General features: G+C 42.6%; 1 protein-coding gene across 2 annotated transcripts in view; it reads right to left on the bottom strand.

The window, feature by feature from the left end:
- Nucleotides 1-22,112, bottom strand: part of NR1H4 (nuclear receptor subfamily 1 group H member 4) — an 86,420-nt gene that overhangs the window by 5,646 nt on the left and 58,662 nt on the right. For both annotated transcript variants that reach the window (XM_072146350.1, XM_072146351.1), the window contains 3 exons: nt 19,368-19,469; nt 10,861-10,954; nt 8,482-8,628 (listed from right to left, as the gene is read on the bottom strand). In XM_072146350.1, coding sequence (XP_072002451.1) covers nt 8,482-8,628; nt 10,861-10,954; nt 19,368-19,469 — 343 coding nt within the window. The remainder of the gene's footprint in view (nt 1-8,481; nt 8,629-10,860; nt 10,955-19,367; nt 19,470-22,112) is intronic.

Here is a 22,112-nt window from a genome sequence, read left to right as displayed (position 1 = left end):
GTTACTATATTGGCCATTGTTGGGGCCAAATGACTATATTGACTACTGAGGGACCCTGTGATTATTTTGGTTACAGAGGAAGAACTTTCACTACATTGGCTACTATAGGGCCCTGTTACTATATTGGCTCCTGCGGAATACTAGTTTGTGACTGTAGTGGCTACTACAGGGAAAAAGTAACTATATTGGCTACTGCGGGGTCATTTTACAATATTGAGTGCTGTGGGGGCCCCTTTGACAATATTTGCTACAGTAGGAACCATTTTACAATATTGGTTACGGTGGGGCCCTGTAACTATGATGTGTTCTGTGAGCACACTGTTACCAAATTGACTACTGTGTGGGCAATAGTCAATAGTCAAACTACTAGTGATCTCTAGGGGAGCTAGAGGACAGTATTAAGTTTGTCATTAGAAGGTGGAAGAGATGATAATACAAGGAACCTAACATTTTTGTGTTGTAAAATGTGAACAAGCTGACATGGTCTAGGTCTTAGAAGACGATGAAAGAGATTCCCCCAATCAAACCAGACCTCTGTGTTTTACCAGGTTTATAGTAAGTGCTTTTATTACCCATGAGTTCACAATTCTATTGCATCTCCTCTTGTTGTGATGTGCTTTGTTATTTCTATTATGTAGAGGAGCTGCCCTGAGACTTTTTGCAGTTAATAAAAGGGAGGTGTCATTTGTACTGCATAGTGAATGCCATAAACACAGAGCCCACATGTAAATTATTATTTTTTTTTTAAACTCGTTTTATTAAAAGTGTACAACAATTACAATAAAAAAGACTTTTCCACAGTATATGATATTATGTTTTACATATCATGCGTGCACAAATAAACACAACCAAAGCAAAAAAAAGAAAAAAAAGAACAAAAACAAACTAAAAAGGAAACCAAAACTCTGCAGTGCTGCTGCTAGACCACCTCCATAGTTTTTGATTGTAGATGGGGTATCAGTTTAGAAGACCAGTTCCCACAAGTTATTTAATTATTTCATCCCTCCAATTTTTTAATATTCGCGTTGTTAAACATCCTGTAATGCCCTTAACTGTGACGTGAATGTATTCACGGAATAAAGTGTAGCCGAGGATTCACACCATTGTCCCCACACCTTATTAAACTTATCTGGACAGCCTCTTCCCTTATATATCAGGTCATGAAAAGGGAGGACCGAATTCACTAATTTCCTCCACATTGATAGGGATGGTGGTTGTGTCGCCATCCATTTTAAAGCTATGACCTTCCTAGCCAGAAACAGTACCTCTCTAAGAAATATCCGCTTGTGATGTTGCCATGCTTCTTCATCAACCACCCCCAATAAGCAGAGCTCTGGCGTAGAGTGAACAGGTATATTAAGTACATTAGTTAGCAGTAATATCACCTCCTGCCAATATGCCTGAATGGTCGGACATGTCCATACCATATGCCAAAAGTCAGCATATACTGCAGAGCATCGCAGACATCCAGGAGTCTGCTTTCTTCCCATTCTATATAGTCTGGCTGGGGTCAAATAACATTGATGAAGAAAGAATACTTGTATTAGCTTATTATTAGCTGCTGGAGACACTAACATGGCTGACTCCAGGGCTTCCGCATATGTCTCATCCGTCAAACTAGGTATAAGGGTTTTCCATTTTTCCAATGCTGAAGAGGGATTGGCCGAAATCTTGTCAGTAATAAGATGTGAATATAATATGGACACTAGTCCCCTAGGACCTTGTGATCTAAGTACCCCAATAAGTGGATAGCTTGATATGAGTAGGGGAGAATTTGGGTATTGTACCCCTAAGGCGTGCCTAAGTTGCAAATATCTAAAAAATTGTGTCTGTGGAATATCATTAGAGCTTTTCAGTTGCTCGAAGGAGTATAGAATAGAGTTATCATAGAGGTCTCGCAATTCTCTAATACCAAAATCAGCCCATATTCGCAGGTCTGGGAGTTTAAATATTTCAGGCAAGCTCGGATTATTCCACAGTGGAGTCTCCGCAACAACTGCCGTAAATTTTGACAAAGACTTAGCCTGCTGCCAGATTGACCTAGCCAATTTATGTATTGGCAGCAGTCGGCCCGCAATGAGATGGGGAGTTTCTAAAACATGCCACAAACAGTCTATCTTCAAGAAATGAGCCAAGTGGTTTTCTGAATTTGGCAGCGGATCGGGAAGAAGCCAGTGTCTAACATGCCTAAGTTGTCCTGCCAAATAGTAAGTATGGAGGTCCGGAAGCGCAGTTCCTGCCATGCTTTTTGGGCGTTGAAGGGATGTCAATTTTAATTTAGCTCTAGAGTTACCCCACACGAATGAAATCATTAAACTATTCATCTGTGAAAAAAACCGTTGAGGAACTACTACCTCCATGTGTTGCAGGGCATACAGACATTTAGGTAATACAATCATCTTTATGAGATTAATCCTGCCCGCTACAGATAGTGGCAGGGAACCCCATGTTCTAAATTTGGCTTTAAAGTGCTCCAACAATGGGAATATATTCAAATCTAGAGGGGCAGAGGGAATAGTCGATATATAGATCCCTAAATATTTAAATGTATCTGTAACCTTTAGTCCAAGTACTGAACTGGGCCTTCCTTCTGGTGGTTCCGGGGAGAGAAAGGTTAACGAGGACTTAGTCCAATTTATTCTAAGCCCAGAATATTTGCCAAAAGAGTCAATCTGCTCCATGGCAACTTCTAAAATAGCTAATGGATCTGACATAAATAACATCATGTCGTCAGCATATAATGCAGTTCTGTCTTCCCTTGGACCAATCTGCACCCCCTTATATTGTGGATCTCTTCTGATTAATATAGCCAGCGGCTCCACTGCCAATGCGAACAATAAAGGCGACAGGGGACATCCCTGTCGTGTTCCTCTATGTAAATAAAAGGGGAGAGATGGTAACCCATTCACCTTCGGATGTTTATATAGTATGTCCAACCAAGAGATAAATCCCGGGCCAAACCCAAATTTAGTTAGTACCCGTTGGAGGAATGGCCATTCGACTGAGTCAAATGCCTTTGTGGCATCTAGGGACGCTAATGCCCAGTCAGCTTTTAATTGACACCCAATTTGAGATATTACCTGTACCCTTCTAATATTTTCAGTGGTTGACTTTCCAGGCATAAAGCCACACTGATCCGGATGTATCAGAGATAGAATAACTAAATTAAGACGTTTAGCCAATACCTTTGTCAGCAATTTATAATCAATATTCAATAATGAAATGGGACGGTAAGACCCACACTCCATTGGGTCCTTATCAGGCTTCAGTATTAAGACTATATTAGCGTCATAAAAGGAGGGTGGAAGTACTCCTTGCCTAAAGGCCTCTGTAAAACATTGCAATAAAGCCGGCAATAAAGCCTCCTGGTATTGATCATAGACTTCTACCGGAACACCATCCGGACCCGGGGATTTCCTCCTTTTCATATCCTTCATCGCCTCAGTAAGTTCCTCCAACGTAATTGGGGAATCTAGGGCCTCCCGCTGCGTTGAGTCTAAAGTAGGAAATGGTATACCATCTAAATAGTCGATGATCTCCTGGGCAGAACAGTTGATCTGTGATTCATATAGGGTACTATAAAATTCATAGAATCTATCCCTTATTGCCCCACTATCCGTTAATATCGTTCCCTCTTCAGATGTAAGTTTTAGTATGGCTGGCGATGCCGTATTCTGGTGTACAAGATTTGCCAACATAATACTGGATTGATTACCCTGTTCATAAAAACGTTGTTGCTGAAAAAATTGCGTCCTTTTGGCCTTTTCTTGTAAAGTATGTAAATATTGCCTGCCAACGTGTAACCACATATTTTTATTATCATCAGTCGGATTAGCTATAAAAGCTGCCTCCAATTGCTGACATCTCTGAGCCAAATCTAATTCCTGTCTAGCCGCTTCCCTTTTTACATAGGAAATCGAGGATCTTACACATCCCCGGAGATATACTTTTAGAGTTTCCCATAATTCTAAAGGTGGTGTGTCAGGATTGTGGAGAGTTAAGAACTCCCTAAGCTGGTCCGGTATTCTATCCATAGGTTTAAACAATTTAAGCCAAAAGGGATTTATCCTCCAGCCATGTGGACGTCTAATGATGTCTGAATGGTTAATCGTTAAACCTATTGGGGAATGGTCAGAAACCGCTCTAGAAAGGTAATCTACCCCCGTCACCCAAGAGTTAGTTACAGTGTTACCAAAAGCGTAATCAATTCGTGACAGGGATTGCCTACCAGCATTATAACAGGAATATACCAACTCGAGGGGGTGGCGAATGCGCCATAAATCATGCCAACCTAACTCCGTCATTAATTGAGCTAATTGAGTTGGCGTTTGAAGGGCTTGAGGTAACGGGGCAGTATGGTGTCTGTCCACCGCTAAATCCATCACAGCATTTACATCTCCTACACATAATATCGCTGCTCCTGGGAATTTAGCCGCAAATTGTGCGGCTTGGTGGAAAATTGACAGGTCTGAGTGCGGAGGAGAATAAAGACCTATAAACACCAATTGTCTAGAATCTATCCACGCTTGAACAAAAATAAATCTGCCCTCTGGATCTGCCACTGTCTGGCCTACCTCCCATCTAATCCTTTTATGCACTAATAAGGACACCCCTCTGGAATAAGATGTGTGATATGAATGAATGGACCACTGTATCCATGGCTTATTAAGCAACTGCCTCTTGTCTAGGGTAAGATGTGTTTCTTGTAAACATATAAGTTGTGCGTTATGCGTCCTTATTTGAGAGAACACCATATTACGCTTTCTGGTTTCCCCCAGACCTCTAACATTCCACGACAAAACCCTAATTTCTCCCATCTTTGTTCCCAGGTGATATTAGTCCCCTACTCTGACAAGGTAGTGGAGTTGCCGTCCCCATAATAGCGGGGTGCCAAGCATTTCTCCATTCCCTCGTACCAGCAGCTTCACAGCAGCACTCTCCAGCATATGCAGTAACACCAATGAACCGCAGGGTACTCCCAACTGAGTCCCTTAACTGTAACTTGAAACACTGTAACCACTCAATACTACCTCCACACACCATTCCTCAATTCACGTGGCTGATGTTATATCATAAGGGGGTAGTGGGTAAAAGGAGGGGAATCCCACTCCCTACCCACCAACCAGTCCAATTTCTACTAACTTGGACTGTAGACGAAAAAGGCCCAAAAGATTAAAGAAAAAGAGGATTTAACCTCCGTCGGCCAATATCCCATCAAGAGATATGGGGGAGTCTTAACCCTTCCTCCCGGACCCCTTCCTGAGGTCATAGAGAACATTCCCCATTGAGTTATTCACTCTCTCTGTTGTTCTGACACAGCAAGGGATTAACTCGTACAAGTAAACATCTATGACATAATTACCATCATACATGGAAACAATAAGTGTGGATAACATTTAAACTCTCGGTTTGGTAGTGTACTTAACCAATCATCTGCCAGACCATCCTAACGTCTCGGAGGCCTAGGGAGCAGATTAAGCCAGTCCTCCGCTTCACTAGGTGTAGTGAAAAACATGGCTCTCTCATTATGGACGACTCGCAGTCTAGCCGGATAAGCCATCGAATATGTGATGCCTGCTTCCCTTAAGCGCCTCTTCACTCCAACAAATCCCGCTCGGGTCTTCTGGAGAGCAGCTGAAAAATCCGGGAACAAAGATATTGGGGCCCCATTATATTTAATCTCTCCAAGACGTCTGGCAGCTTGCAGCGCAGCATCTCTGTCCCGGCTACTCAACAGTTTAGCCAGCAAGGGTCTAGGAGCACCACCCGGGGGGGGGGTGGTCTCGCCGGGACCCTGTGAGCCCGTTCTATTGCAAACGCATCAGAGAAGGAGGCATCAGGGAGTATATCTTTGAGCCATCTCTCTACAAAGGCACATGGATTCTGACCTTCTGATTTTTCTGGTAGACCTAGGATACGGAGGTTATTCCGGCGTAGTCTATTTTCCAGATCATCCGCTCGTTGAGCCCACAATCCTGCCGCCTTCTCTAATTCGGTCACTTTATCCGGAATAGGGGCAATTGTGTCCTCCACTTGAGACACACGATCTTCAGCCTCTCTGACTCGTCCTCTCAGGTTCTGCAGATCTTGGCGAAGTAGGCTGACATCTATTTTAACCTCTTCGATTTTCCCAGTTAAGGATGCTGTGCTGGTCTGAATTGCCTCTAATAGCTGCGCCGACACTTGGCCAAGAGTTGGTTCCGCTTCTGTACCACTCTCATCCCGCTGCTGAGATCGGGGAGAGGCTGAGGTCCCACCAGCATCCCTTTCAGGCGTTCTGGCAAACTTTTTTAGCCTTTCTGTCGTAGAGGGATGGGTCTTCTTACTCATCTTCGCTGGGGCCCTATTCCCCCGCTTGCCCACAGTTAAGTTGGGTATGATTGCGGTTTAAACAGCCTCTCCAGATAGTCCTCCTACTCTAGCAGAGAGTCAAGCTGTTATGAGCGAGAGTGACTTAGTATTATGGGATAAGTATTTTCCCCACTATTATATCACCAAACTGAAATGTCCAAAATACTGGGTGTCTGTCCAGAATGCAACCCAGTAAAAATATAAGGAATCCAGCTAGTGTGTATTGCACACCTCGTTCACCATTAGCATTCCACTCTGTATAACAGGATTTGTGTCGCAGTGTCAATACTGCGTGGCTGCTCCGACATCTGTCGCGGCCCTGCCTTTCACAGCGCTCCTCTATCCGTGCCGGGTCAGTCAAATGTCTCACCGCACACACCGGAGTTTACCTCGGCAGTCTCTCCGTCTCACAGGGGGTTTCTCCGGGGATTATGAGCAAGACTCCACAGGATAAGGTACAGGATTATAGCAAGCCGCAACGGAGCTCAGCCTACATGCGTCCGAACCGCTCGGCCGCTAGCCACGCCCCCCCATGTAAATTATTTTTGTTATCTCAATAAAATTAAGTTGTAGATTTTTTGAAGGGAACCTGTCACCAGGGACCTCATTTTCACTAAGGACAGGTTGCAGAAGGCCATCACACCTGGAGTGCAAAAATACCTCTGCCTTTTCTAAGCATTTGCATTACAATATAATTGAGTGTTATAACTTACCTTGCACCCTGACAAAATCTTGGGGTAGTCACAGGGGTTGGGCTTTGGTTTGGATGCATTTCAAAAAAACAACATGTGAGTTATCTGTGTTACTCACTCCTCAGATCTTAGGCCCCACATTTGTGCTCCTGTACAGCTCTTCCCTCTCCCACTGATGTCATCTCACCAGGCTGTGACCTCTGTGAAAGAGCAAGGGAGGAGCTGTACAGGAGCACAAAGGTGGGGGCTGAGAGCTGAGAAGTGAGTAACACAAATAACTCACATGTTGTTTTTTGAAATGCATCCAAACCAAAGCTCAGGCCCTGTGACTACCCCAGGATTTTGTCAGGGTGCAAGGTAAGTTAGAACACACAATTATATTGTAATGCAAATGCTTAGAAAAGGCAAATTTGCACTGCAGGTGTAATAAGCTTCTGCAACCTGTCTTTAGTAAAAATGAGGTCCCTGGTGAAAGGTTCCCTTTAACGTGGGGCTTAAAAAATTGAGATGCAAAAAAGAAAAGGCAAAGGGGGCAAAAAGAAATTGGAGCAAAGGGGTTAAAGTGTGTTCCTCTAAAACTTCCGAGACAAAATTTAACAACAGTCATCTGTAATGTTAATAAATAAGACTGGATAAAACTGATACAATGACTGATAAAAAGAAAACTAGGCAAAAACAAATATGCCAAACTTAAAAAACTCCCTTGATGATACATCGGGTCCACTGACTGAAAGCAAGTCAGTTAAATCCCCTGCCTCTCCAGTGCCACTAACTGACTGGTCCCCATCTGTCCTGCAGTGATGATATGATGTATATCATTCACATGACCTCTGCAGCCAATCACTTCAATGTTCAAGTGCTGTATATGTTAAAATCACAAATGAGGTCATTGATGATGGTGATTTTATTGCAGCCACCAATATTTATAAAAAATGTGGGCAATTTTCTGGGGAAAGGTAAATTTATGAATGCTTCTTTTTTTCTTATTTGATAATTATCTGGAGTTAATCGAATTATAATTTCAGGGATAAAGTCCTGAATAAAAATCTATGAATTAGCAAATAAATGAAATCATTTAAATATGAAAAGATCTTTGTATCACTATGCAAATAGCAATATACGTTTCACAGACCATATGACAATAAACACAATAATATCAGCTAGAAGCCAGAACAGGTTTCATGTCTCATTAGTTTTACTATTAGAAAAATCCTTGAGCGAGATTCATCAACCAGTCTACACCAGAATTCTGGAGTAATTTCTGCCTGAAAAACTGTGCGCCGCATTCACTGAGGGTAATATTATTCGTCTAGTTCTCCGACATGTCCGGAAAGTTTGTGGCCTAACCCTCACAGCTGTGTACCAAAAAATTAAGACCAAATTGCTCTTAGTATGAGAACTCACTGAACCAGAGACATCTATTCTTGGCTAAACTTACCACTGTTTCGAATTTTCTGTTCAAGGATGTCTGTGTGTCCATCAAGAAGCTTCTTGTTAAAAAGCTCAGCTGAGCGGAGGAACATTGCTTCGACTGCAGAGCCTTTTAGCAGAGCAATCTGATCCTCATGATCTAATGTTTGGAAACCTTAAAAAAAATGACATAAATGAGACATTGTTCCTTTTTCATCTTTAAGGACTGTCAAATCTGGCGAAACTGTTACGCTGTTCCCTATTAGATTTGCGGTCAGGTGATCCTCTATAACATCACAGGTGGATTTCATTAATATCATTTATCAGGCACCAGATCTATGTGACATTGCTGTGACATTTTGTCTTCAGTCATGTCAACTATTGCAACAACACAGATTAGTTTCCACTAAATAAGCTGTAGCCACATCAGGTATTCAATGTTGTAATGAGGTCTCTGCTATAATATCACAAGTATGTTTTGCTATGAATTGCTATGACATCATACTGTAAATGGGTTTCAGTCAGGTAAGTAGCAGTGACATTCACAATTGCTTAAACAATGTAACTACAGCCCCGGCATCCAACATGATAAACTAAAGAATAAAGTATGTTCACCATTATATACAGTTATTGCTGCACATTGTACATTATGCTGCACATTGAACAGTATAATGTGTATATAACAGTGTACATCTTTCACAGTACGCAGCATAAATCAGCAGCTCGGATAAAGAATGTCGGGGGAGCGGACAGCAGAAAGACAAGACTAGGGATCTCTTATCTCTACTTCCTGCCATCTACTTCTCCCATGGGGTCAGCAGCTACTGGGACAGATCTGTGTAAGCGTATATCAGTGCATAAATATGTGTATATGTGTAAGAGAGTATCAATATTTTAAATTATAATCTGCCCCTGGTAAGGTTATCTCGAGTTAAGGGGTATACCAACCATAAGCAACATTAAAGGAAATGTACCATTTTAAAAAAGTAAAAAAAAATCTATGTATAATCACTCACCTACGCTCCTTTTCATCTTGATCCTGTCATTTCTAAGTTTGAAGCACCGGGATCACCTAGAAAAGAGAGTTATAAAAAGCAGCGCGGAGCTCAGGGACAAAATGTCCGGTGCTCCAGGCTGCTAATTATGCTCGCCCCAACATGGAAGAGGGAGGTGCAAGGGCATGCAGAATAAGTATCCCAGAGCAATGGACATCTTGGCCCTGTCCTCCATACTGTTTTTTATAACTCTCTTTTCTACGTGATCCCGGCGTGTCAGGCTTAGATACCAGCAACGGTATCAGGATGAAGAGTAGCGTGGGGAATCCAGCAGTTAAGACCATGAAACACAGCACAGTAGCAGAAAGGTTCTGTTTAACAACACTTATGTGTGTGTTAGTAGCAGCAGATCAGTGAAAAATACATCTATATTCCAGGATTGGAATACTGGTGGAGTGTCTTCAAACTGCTCTGCATTTACCATACAAAAGTATGATTAGACAACATCCCAGAGCTGCTACCTAGCCGACATGGAGAGATGTTGGTCAGGATTAATTTCGGATTCACTTCAGCTCAATTGCTTGAACCAACTGTTATATGAACAACTGCTCCAGGAGAACCTGCATTTAAACAATGGGGCAGATTTATCAAGCTGTCTGAAAGGCAGAATATTGCTAGTTGCCCATGGCAACCAATCACATCGCAGCTTTTATTTTACTAGTGGGCATGAATATTTTAAAGGGAAGCTGTGATTGGTTGCCATGGGCAACTAGAAATATTCTGACTTTCAGACAACTTGATAAATCTGCCCCAATATGTCTATTCACTGGAACTCCAAGCTATGTTATGGATTCCAGTATTAGTAAATCTGCCAGTGACTGTGGTTACCATCTTAAAGAGCAGGAGGAGCTGAGCTGAGTCTATAGGGTTCTGGGAAAAGATTCATTATAACATGTGATTTATTGATTTATATTTCTGCTCTTTTTGCACTGAAAAGTCAATGGGGGAGATTTATCAAATATGCCACATTTTTCAAAGGAGTCATACTTTTTTCAACACTTTTCTAATTTATACTCCAAAAGGACATGGCTTTGGAAAAGAGGACCTGGCTATGTATGTAAAGGGCATGTGCCAAAGCAGCTATACCAGTGAAAGGGTTGTGCAGAGTACCTCTAAATAGTCCAAAACTACACCACTCCCTGATGGGACCGTCCCTTGCTTCTCAATACAGAAATAGAAGCAAAGAGATGTCCAATAGATAAAAATGAATCTTTTCCCACAAAACGATGTATAAATCTCCTCAGCTCCTCTGACTCTATAAACGTGCTCATAGGAAACCAGAGTTTGTCCTGAATCTTCAAAAGTAGATAACATGTTACTATATTGACTGGTTAATTCTAAAACTTATATACCTGGTATCTTTTTTGTAAACTCTACCAATATCTGGACATGACTTGTGGCCATAGTTGTCAGGAATATAAAGTTGTCGTCAGAGCTGAGGTTTTCCTGCAAAAAAACTAAATGTATAAATATAGATATTTATAAATATTGCATTATTTAGTTGCAATACCGTTGTCATTCTAGAAAACCTTGAGATGGCATTTATCTGTAGATCGCACTGTGATTGCAGATCTTATCACGGGCTAACATTCATTCCTAAATGACACCTTTATAGTGTCCCTACCCTGAGTACACCATGTCTGATATGCATCTAGTTTATGGACCCATCTTTGATCATTATCTTTGTGACCTTCATAAAATGTCGTGAAAAACACACCTTAAAAAGCACATGGAATGGTGGAGTTTAAAGGAGATGTGCTGTGTACATGAATTCTTCTAGTTTACATTTCCAGCCCCATAAGAAATCATATGAGGCCATATGTATCACTTGTTTATTTTGTTGTTTCAGCTACTTTTCATTTTGTTGCAGAAATTGTGGCCCAGGTTTGCGACTTAACACCAAACTAGCTTTGCATCAAAAATAACCATGTTTTCCTCATTCATCCCATCAATCCAGATGTTTTGCTGCACCTATTTTTTGCTGATTCATCATTATTGACTTTTTAATTTAGGCACAGTTTTGACACAAAAACACTCTAGCCTGAAGGTGGCGTAGACTGAGAAGCAAGACCATGAGCTCTTTTGTGGCCAGCGTGGCACCTGTTTATTCATATACCTGTATTTGTATACCTGTATATTACAACAGCGGAGCTCAGCCAGTGTTTACACTACGTGTAGCCACTGTTTATAGTCATGAGCTTCTGTTTACAAATATTCTCAACTCAAAGCGGGATAGAAAAGCGGTGTCTGGGGAAGTTTGCAGATAGTACAAAATAAGCCCTTAACCAGATTAGTCAGCCGAAAAAAAAACAAGTTATGCATATGAAAAGACGGTGATGCTAAAATTAACATTTTCACCAAATTACTTTTTATTCAGTAAAATTTGAATAAAAAAATTGAAAAATCTATATAAATTAGGTATTTTCTTAATCATGGCGACCCATAGAATACAAATAATATACTATTTTTATGTTACGGTAAACGGCCAAAAAAAAAAAAAAAAAAAGTCTTTCAAGAAATTGATGATTAATAAAATTTCTCCAATTAGCTATAGATGCCTCTAAATTATGTAAAAGAAAAGTTCATCTCATGTGGCAAAAAAAATAAGCCCCTATAGGTCCATATTAAAAAAAGAAAAAAAATATTATAGCCTGTACAATGTGACATAGTAAATCTGATCTGTATGGCGCCTCCTTCCCTTCTATGCCCAGCCGTGCGCCCATACAGCAGGTTACCACCACATATGGGGGATCAGTACTCGGGAGAAATTGGGTATCAGACTTTGTGGAGCCTTTTTTTCATTTAATCCATTTCTTTTTTTTTTTTTTTTTTTTTTTCTTTTTGTTTTATTATTCCATATAATAATACAAGACATTGTTTGCAACAGAATCCATAAAACATTAAAACATTACATGTCATGTTGTTAATAACATCCTATACATTAACTCCATCTACAAGAAACAACCATCCTATTGCAAAACACAAAATGTCCAAATCTTAATACGGATAATCCCCCCCCAAACCCCCCTCCCTCCCCACCCTCTACCGATGCTGGAGACGCTGAATGGACACAATCTATACACAGTGGGTTACAGAGAACCCTCTATAACCTCCACTGATTCCAACTCTCTTTAAGTCTGTTGCCCTTCCTATATCGTTTCTCGAACGCACATTCGTATGCTTTTATACGCTTAACTAAATTACTCCATTCATTCACATCTGGAGGCTTCTCATCAAGCCAATGTCTAACCAATACTAATCTTGCGAGAAAAATGATCTTCAGGGCCAAATCACTTTTTAATCTGTCGTCTAAAGAAATCGGTATCAAGCCCAGGAGCCCAAAGGTGGCAACTCGCGGGAAAGAGCATTGGAGCTGGGCCTCTAATCTCATAAATATCTCCTCCCAATAAGGGTTGATCTTAGGACAGTCCCATAGAACATGTAAAATATCTGCTTGTGAACAATTACACCTCCTACAATTCGCATTTTCCCTTAAACCAATTTTAAACATTAGATCTGGTGAAAAATAAATTCTATATAAAATGTATAATTGTGTGCATCTGTGATTTAAATTAATTGTTGCTCTTACCACATTCTTATAAATATCACGCCACTGTGCCCCAGTGATAAAACCGACCTGGTTTGCCCATTTCAATTGAGATACGTGACTAAACTTCTGGTCTATAGTATACCTAAGAAGCCTATAAATATTTGATAAATTAATTCGTGTTGCATCTAAATCTAATAAATCCATAAATTTACCCCCTATGTGTATCCTAAACCTCTCGTGTTGTGCCTCTTTCCTATAAGCGTGCTCGATTTGACGGTACCTAAAAAAATCCCTTTCCTCAAGCGTATCCCTCAGACACCAATCCTGAAAAGAGGGCAAGGTCCCATCTTCTTCCAACTGTTCCAAGGACGTAATTCCCTTTCTTTCCCAAAACCCAACATCATCCATCTTAGCTAGTTCCGAAAAGTTGAGATTACTCCACAGCGGGGTAAATTTAAAACCTCCAGTAATACCAAATAACCTCCTAAGATCTCTCCAAATATACAACAATAGCCGAGCCAGAGGGAATCTCTTAGCGTTCAAACGTTTCAGTTGGCCTGACTCTAATAGTGCCAGCATTGAATCAAATCTACGCTCCACCAGCGAAGTGAGCGCAAAAAATATATTAGACTGTCTATTTTCCAAAATAAACTGGGTCTGGGCTGCCAAAAAATAGTGATAGAAGGAGGGAAGCGACAGCCCGCCCCTTTCCTTATTAATCATTAGAGTTTCTTGCTTAATGCGAACCCTTTTCCTCCCCCACAGTAACTTGTTTATAATAGCACGAATAAACCCAAACCATTTCTTGCCTATCCAACATGGAGCATTAGATATTACATATAGAATTTGGGGAAGCAAAACGCTCTTTATAAGTATAACTCTCTCAGCACGATTTAATGGTAGCGTATTCCAAGTATTCACCTTATTTTTAATTTTTATTAATAAGGGCACTAGATTCAAAGTGATGTAGTCGTCAACCTTGGCCGTGATCTTTAGGCCAAGATATTCACATGAAGAGGAAATCTTAAGTCCAAAGAGCGAATAATTAGGATGAGGGTCCTCATCCAAAGGCACCATGATCGACTTATGGGTATTTATCTCAAAACCCGAAAACCTACCGTATTCCTGAATAGCCTTTAGGGCCTTTGGGGCCGATATATCAGAATCTTTGAGGAAGAGAAGGACATCATCAGCATATAGCATTACCTTATCCTCAACACCAGCTATTCCTCCCCCCTCTATTACACTGTCTGCCCTCAGTTTTATTGCCAGGGGCTCTATGAAGAACGCAAATAGGAGCGGGGACAGGGGGCAACCCTGCCTTGTACCTCTAGACAACGTAAAGAAGGGGGAGAAATCACTATTAACCCTGATACAGACCCTCGGGGATTTATAAAAGAGTTTAACCCAGTTCAAAAACAGGTCGCCCAACCCAAATCTAGACAATACCTCCCAGAGGAAGTCCCACTCCACCCTGTCAAAGGCCTTAGAGGCATCCAAAGACAGGATGGAGCGAGACCCCCCCCGGCCCATCTGGAGACCCGCAAAGAGCCTTCTTATATTAGTCTTACTCTGTCGCCCAGTCAGAAAGCCACATTGGTCTTCATGTATCAGTAGTGGAGCATATTCTTTGAGTCTATTTGAAATTAACTTAGCCATCAACTTGGCATCTGCGTTGATAAGCGAAATCGGCCTATAGGATTCCGCCTCCAAAGGGTCTTTATTTTTTTTCCGAATCAAGACTATGCTGGCTTCATACCACGAGTCAGGCAGCCTGCCCTCCCTTTGCGAAGATTCCCAGGTCTCCACCAGAACGGGTAAAAGAATAGCACCAAATCTACTATAAATTTCTAAAGGAAGCCCATCCAAACCCGGAGCGGATTTACGTCTAGAGGAAGCAAGAGCCTCCTCAAGCTCTTCGATCGTTATCGGGCGCGATAGCGCCTCTACCCCTTCCCTCGAAATGGCGGGTATTTGAACCTTACCTAAAAAGGATCTTATATCGTCTATTGATACCTCCAAATCTGAGGTATATATGCCCTGAAAAAATTTTAAAAAGGTATCTCTAATCTCCTCAGCATTAGTAGTTGTATCCCCAAAGTTGTTTTTAATGGCTGTTATTCTATTATCCTCTTGTTGTTTTTTAACTTTCTGCAAGAGCCCCTTTGAAGGCACACCACTCTCACAATGTGCCCTTTGGTCCAAAAAAAATAATTTCTGTGTCGCCTTCTCTGCCATGAATCTATTATATTCCTCTTGTGCCCCAATAAAGCTGTTGCGCCGCTCCCTCGAACCACTCTCCAAACAGGCCCTTTCTTTTTCTTTCAGCTCTTTATTTAAGAGCCTCTCCTTACTAGCCCATTGCTTACGCAAATAAATGATTTCTGAATTTAATATCCCTCTAAGAAAGGATTTCAGGGCATCCCACATTAGCCCAAGGTTAACCCCGGCTCTGTTTGACACAATAAATCTATGAAGCTCTTCCTTGATTTTATCCTCATCTGACAATAACACTAACCAATGCGCATTGAGCTTCCAAAACTTAACGGGCGCATTCCTTGATCCGAACAACTCGAGAACCATTGGAGAATGATCGGAGATAGAACGGTTATCATACCGCATTTTCCCTACCCAATCGATGGCCAAATCATTAGCCAACACTAGGTCAATCCGGGAAAAAGTGTTATGGGAACGGTTGTAGCATGAGAAAATCTGCTGTTCCCCCTTTAAACATCTCCAGACATCTCTCCAGCCCACTTCCTGGCAGAGCCTAGCAAAGGGGGTGTCTCCCTTCTCTATACTTCCCGGATTTTTTTTTCCACCTGTGCGATCTTTCTCATCAGACATTACAGCATTAAAATCGCCCAGGATCAAAACCGGGCATTCACCCACCCTTTCAATAAACCGCAGTAGCTTTATCAGGACCTCGTATCTAAAGGGGGGAGGTATATAGACTCCTGCAAGAACACATTTATTGCCATCTAGTATACCTGACAGGAATACATATCTTCCATCTGGGTCACAACTTACATCTAAGGCTTGAAAGGCAACAGATCTGTGAATCAAGATAGAGACTCCTCTAGAGAATGATGAAAAAACAGAGTTGTATACCTGACTGGCCCATCTCCTTTCTACAAGAGCCAAAGATTCCCTATCAAGATGTGTCTCCAATAAGATAACAATCGCAGGAAGTTGTTTAACAATGTAATCAAAGATAATGCAGCGTTTCAGGCGATCTTTAAGCCCTCTTATATTCCATACTAAAAACCTAGTACCCATTTATATCTGGACAAAAGACACGAAAAGAGACACAACGACATGCTCTAACCAAACACCATCCCCAGCATCGGCTCATCCCACCCCCCCAAATCCCACCCCCAAATCCCACCACCTGTTCTACCATAGTACAACTCTTCCTACTTCAGCCACTTTCCCGCCCCCCCTCCCCACCTACCCCCCATTGCTGACCCGAAATAGATATAATGGCCTAGATATTCATATTCAAAGACCTTTTCGATCCAACCAGTCTGAAACTTGTTCTGGAGTGCTGAAAAACTGGGACTGGCCTTGAAAGATAATTTTTAGTTTGGCCGGAAACATTAACGAATAAATAATACCCTTGTCTCTCAACCTTTTTTTTACCTCCAGAAAGCTCTTCCTCCTCTGGAGAGTGTCCTTAGAAAAGTCCGGGTATATTGCTACTTTAGCCCCTTGTATTGTAAGATCTTTTAGATCACGTGCTCGTTTCAGTATCATATCCCGATCTCTCGAGAGTAATGTTTTGCATATAAGGGTACGGGGAGTATTCCCCGGAATATAGGGGCCTGTCGGAATTCTATGGGCCCGCTCAATATCAAAGTGCGGGGAGAGATGCTCCTTCCCTATTTCCTTCAAAAACCATTCTTTAATGTAGCTTACAGGGTTATCCCCCTCAGCTTTTTCTTGGACCCCTATTAATCTTAGATTCGCTCTTCTTGAGCGATCCTCCATATCCGCAATTTTCCCTTTCAGGGCCTTATTCTCTACCTCCAAACGTGAGGTGACTTTTTTGAGGGTACAGACCTCCTTCTCAATATTAGTAATTTTTTCTTCTGCCGTTTTTTGCTTATCTCTTAGCCTGTTCAGCTCTTCTCACATAATGGAGACATCTCCTCTCAAGGCCCCAACCTGGTCTGTCAGCCCCAGTATTGCTGAGTTACAGGTTTTTATGGAGTCTAAGATCTCTTTTAACATTTCATTTTCACCTCCCATGTTTGCCTCACCCCCGTCCCGATCCTCCCCCTCTACAGGGCCCGATCTCGAGCCCTGCGGTTTGGGATCTACAGTTTCATTTTCCAAGTTTTTCTGAATCGATAATCCTGTCCGTGTTTTAACTGGGGGGGATTTCCATAATTTATCCAACTTTGCGGAGTTCTCACCTTTAGCCCCTCCTTTCTCTTTCTCCTTGGGGGAGGATGTCCCCAAGGACTTCCTTGCAGCATTTTTAGGAGGCATCCCAGCTACAGTGAATATACCCTAAGTCACAATATTACAAAGCTAGGAAAACATTCGTGTGCCCAAGTTGAGGGGCCTATAAATCGGACCAAATATGCTACCCAATTGACAGTGAGCAATATTAACTTATTACAGTAAACAAATCACTTAGACAATAGGAGGAAAGGTCGAGGATTGACACAAGAACCACAAACTATTCTGTAAGCCGAAAGGGCTGATACTAAAACAGAGACATAGACAGAACCGGAACCAATCACCCTAAGGGAAGTAAGACAGTTTTATGTCCAGAGATAATATATCACAAATATTCCGTTGTAGCTCTCCTATAATCTTGAGGATATATTGTCCCCGTGGACACCGGGTTATAAAAATCCGAATTGCCCTAACAAAGTTCAAACGGTTACATAATAGATGCGGATAGTTGAAATCGAACGGTCAGATCGCAAACAAGTAGCAGGCAGATGTCAATCGGATGTTAATATAGTTAGCAACAAAACAGAGTTAGTGGCGTATGCAAGCAAATGTCAAGCCGATGTTAGCACGATTAGCAATAAGTCAGAGTTAGCGCCATATGCAGATGAATTAGTACATGGGTAAGGAAAATTAAGGCCAGGTACATCTCACCCATCTTGACAAACCGCTACGCCCAGTCAGGCCAGGTACAGGCACATCTCACCCATCCTCGGCAATTGCATCAACACGGATTCGTCACCGACTTGCGGCCCAGGGACCAAACACGATGAACTGCTTACAACCTTTATCTCCGGTCGCGCCGTCATCCAGGAAAGCTCTCCAACCCCGCCGCCTCGGCAGCGATCTCAGAATGCACCCCTCCAGGTCAGCGCGTTTCCGGCACCAGGCATCATCGTATCGACTAATCCCCCGATCGTCTTCATCACGTTGCCAGCTCACCTCAGGACAGTACAATTTTCAGCGCCTGAGCGCCCGTGCGCCACACTTGCGCCACAATTGCGCCACAAATGCGCCTGAAACGGCCGGCCTCCTTCCACAGTGAGCGGGGGCTCTGCTGCAGCCGCTGGATAGGGTGCCCGGACCTGCGCCCGAATCCTCCGTTCTCCTCCTCGGACCAGGACCGGGACCCGCGGCTCGAGTCAGGTCAGCGTGGAGAGCGGGGGTAGGGAGGACGGCGGTGCAGCGCGACGTGCACGTGCTGCGTGCTACGTCATGCCGTTACGCCCCCACCAAGCCGCGACATTTATTTAATGGATTTAATCCATTTCAAATGTTTAATTTTCCATCCAAAATGAGTGTATTGTCAAAAAATATTACAATTTGTAGACCGCACCTACGTTTTGTTTTAACCCCTAAAAAAACCTATAGGGTTAAACATACTTCTTAAAGTGCTTTTTCATACGCTGAGGGGTGTAGTTTCCATAATGGGGTAATTTACGAGTCTAGCTATTATTTAGGCCTCTCACAGTCAATTAGAAGTTGAGCAGGTCCATCTAAATACAGGTTTTGCTGATTTTCCAAAAAATGAGAAAAATGGCACCCAAATTCTGAGCCTCATAACATTCTAGTAAATTATGTGGAATCTTAAAAAAACTAAACAAAAAAGATATCATCCAAATTTGTAAACTAATTTGAAGTACAATGTGTCACAAGAAAACAGTCTCAAGATCCCCTGGATATCTCATAGTGTTCCAAAGCTATAACCACCTATAGTGACACAGGGCAGATTTGAAAAATGGGACCGCGTCCTAAAGGCCAAAAGAGGTTGATTTCCGAGGGGTTAAACTCCATTTATTTATTTACATCATGTCTTACTGAAAGGTATCATATGACTTTACTTACTATCATTTTTGTAGCCAGGTCTTGAGGCAGTCGATGCTTGTTGTATGCCTCCATCACAAACTGAAGCACTTCTTTCTGGTTCTGGGTAAGCTCTGCTTTCACCTGTAATCACAGAATTATGTATTTATCCATAAATACTGAAATATTAGCATATTTTTTAATAGCAACCTATTTCTTTTTTTTCTGCTGTATTGGGGATAAAAATGAACTAAGAAGGGGGGACCCTACCTAACAGATTACTGAGGAGGGACCCTGCATAATGGATTACTAAGGAGCGACCATGCCTTCTCAACAGATTTCTCACTAAGGGTTGCACTGCCTATTACATGGATTACTGACTGAGGGGGGGACCCTGCCTATTACGTGGATTATGTAAACAGAACGAAAAACAACAAGAGATGTGGATTAGTGACTAGGAAATGACCCTGCCTATTACATGGATTTGTGACTAAGAAAGGTCCTTGCCTATTACATGGCTTACTGACTGGAGAGGGAACCTTCCTTTTACATGGTTGTTAAATGTGTACCCTGTGTACCCTCCCCTCTCCATAAGAAGCCAGAGAGCCACACCATATATCTGGCAAAAGAACGGACCTTCTTTTTTGGATGCATTCACGTGGCTCCCAGGTGGGCTAAACGGCTATGCAATTGGATGCCTGTATTGCCCATTGGTGTGAATGTTGCCGTGTGTTAACCATATTAAGATGGTATGGTACCAATGGCACACGGCTACAGGCCCGGCGCCAGCACCTGGCTAACCCGGGCAAGTGCCAGGGCCCCGGGGTACTCGAGGGGCCCACTCGGGCCCCCGGATCATTTGTACCAGTGTCGCTATAAGACACTGGTACAATTGATCACAATCCGGATCGATCACTTTTCTGCCTCTATGCTGCGCTGGTCAGGAGCGCAGCATAGAGGCAGAATCTAAAACTCACCTGTCCCGGTTCCCACAATGCGGCGCTCCGCAGGGTATGCGACGGCTCTGAAGCCGGCGCACTTGATGACGTCATCGTATCACGTGTGCCAGCTTCAGAGGGGCGCGTATGGGAGGCCCAGGCCAAAGACAGAAGACAGCTGCAGGCGCTGCTCCGAGGGAATCAGGAAAGGTGAATTCTTTTTTCTTTCCCGGAGGAGGGGGGTCAGTGTGTCCGCAGGGGGAGGGATGGGGTCAGTGTGTCCACAGGAGGAGGGAGGGGGTCAGTGTGTCCGCAGGGGGAGGAGGGGGGGGTCAGTGTGTCAGCAGGGGGGGGTCATTGTGTCAGCAGGGGGGGGGGTTCAGTGTGTCCGCAGGGGGAGGGGGGGTTCAGTGTGTCCGCAGGGGGAGGGGGTCAGTGTGTCCGCAGGGGGAGGTTGGTGGGGGTCAGTGTGCCCGCAGGGGAAGGGGGGGTGGTCAGTGTGTCCGCAGGTGGAAGGGGGGGGTCAGTGTGTCCGCAGGGGGGTGAGGGTGTCAGTGTGTCCGCAGGTGGAAGGGGGGGGCGGTCAGTGTGTCCGCAGGTGGAAGGGAGGTAGTCAGTGTGTCCGCAGGTGGAAGGGGGGTAGTCAGAGAGAATACCTGTGTCCTTCACCACCCCTAAAGCCTGTAACTAAGCACACCTCACCTTATCTGTAGTGTTCCATAAGGATATTACAGAAGGGTACCAGGCCAGGAAGTATTAAGTGCCAGTATGGCGCTGGCTGGAAGTTAGCACGACACCATTTGCCAGGTACCTTTATTTTTAGACAATATAATATCACAAAAAGTTTTCTAGAAAGGGCTTATTCTATTAAACGGGCAATATGTGAACCTAAATTGAAGTCTTCCTCACTTATGACAAAACTTGTGTAAATTATAAATCTGACTCTACCCATACAATGCCTCCTTTTCCAGAAAAAATTAGGGCAATTTTTTTTTCAAGATCCGTTTGCTAAACCTCTCCCAATATATTTTTGGAGCATTGAATTGACATATTATTAAATCAAACAGTGTTCTAAGTAAACCACAGATTGTAATATATTTACTTCAACTACTTTGAAGAAAAGGAGACAAATTACAAATATTAGTTCTTATGTGAACATGGAAAATTTTACCCTAATATTTGCACAATGATTACGTCGTTTATTACCCTCGATTAAGAACTCTCATTAAGAAATTGGTATGTACTTATGTATGCTGTGTTATTATCTATCCATGTACAAGTTCACCGATAGTTATTGAATTTAAGGGAACTTATCAGCTCCCTAGTCATGTATAAACCAATCATATAGAATTGTAGGTGAGACAATGTTACAACTGTCAATCAAGGGTTAGTGGGAGGTGCTGGATAGTGAAACCAGGTGAGAGAGTACAAAGCACCTTGTGGCCGTAACCATTCTTCACCAGAATGTTTATTTGCATTTGAATAAAAATACACTCGGGCCACATAATATCTCAAGAAAAGCAAGTTTATAGTACAGGCTACACCTACAAAGCTTTATGTCTAAATTATATTTGAACCTGAGGTTCCAACAAAATAAAAATTAGGATCCTTCCAGCAAATGAGCCCACTGTCATTGGTGTATTATGTCATTGGTTTAATCTGAGATGTAGCTTTTGGTTTCCTGAAAGTGAATTGCTGGAATGTCCACTCCTGAGAAGATTGGCAGCTATGGTTTCCACATGCTAGTAGTGCAGATTTGTACCTGGTCAGCCATACAGAGCATTGGAGTGAATAGATCAGGCGCTACCTTTTTGAGGCTAACCAAGTATATTTGATGGAGAGCTTTCGA

Source organism: Engystomops pustulosus, chromosome 4 (genome assembly GCF_040894005.1).
Source record: "Engystomops pustulosus chromosome 4, aEngPut4.maternal, whole genome shotgun sequence".
Classification (NCBI taxonomy): domain Eukaryota; kingdom Metazoa; phylum Chordata; class Amphibia; order Anura; family Leptodactylidae; genus Engystomops; species Engystomops pustulosus.
Note: the sequence above shows the minus strand (reverse complement) of the source record. Positions and strands in the feature narration are given on the sequence as shown.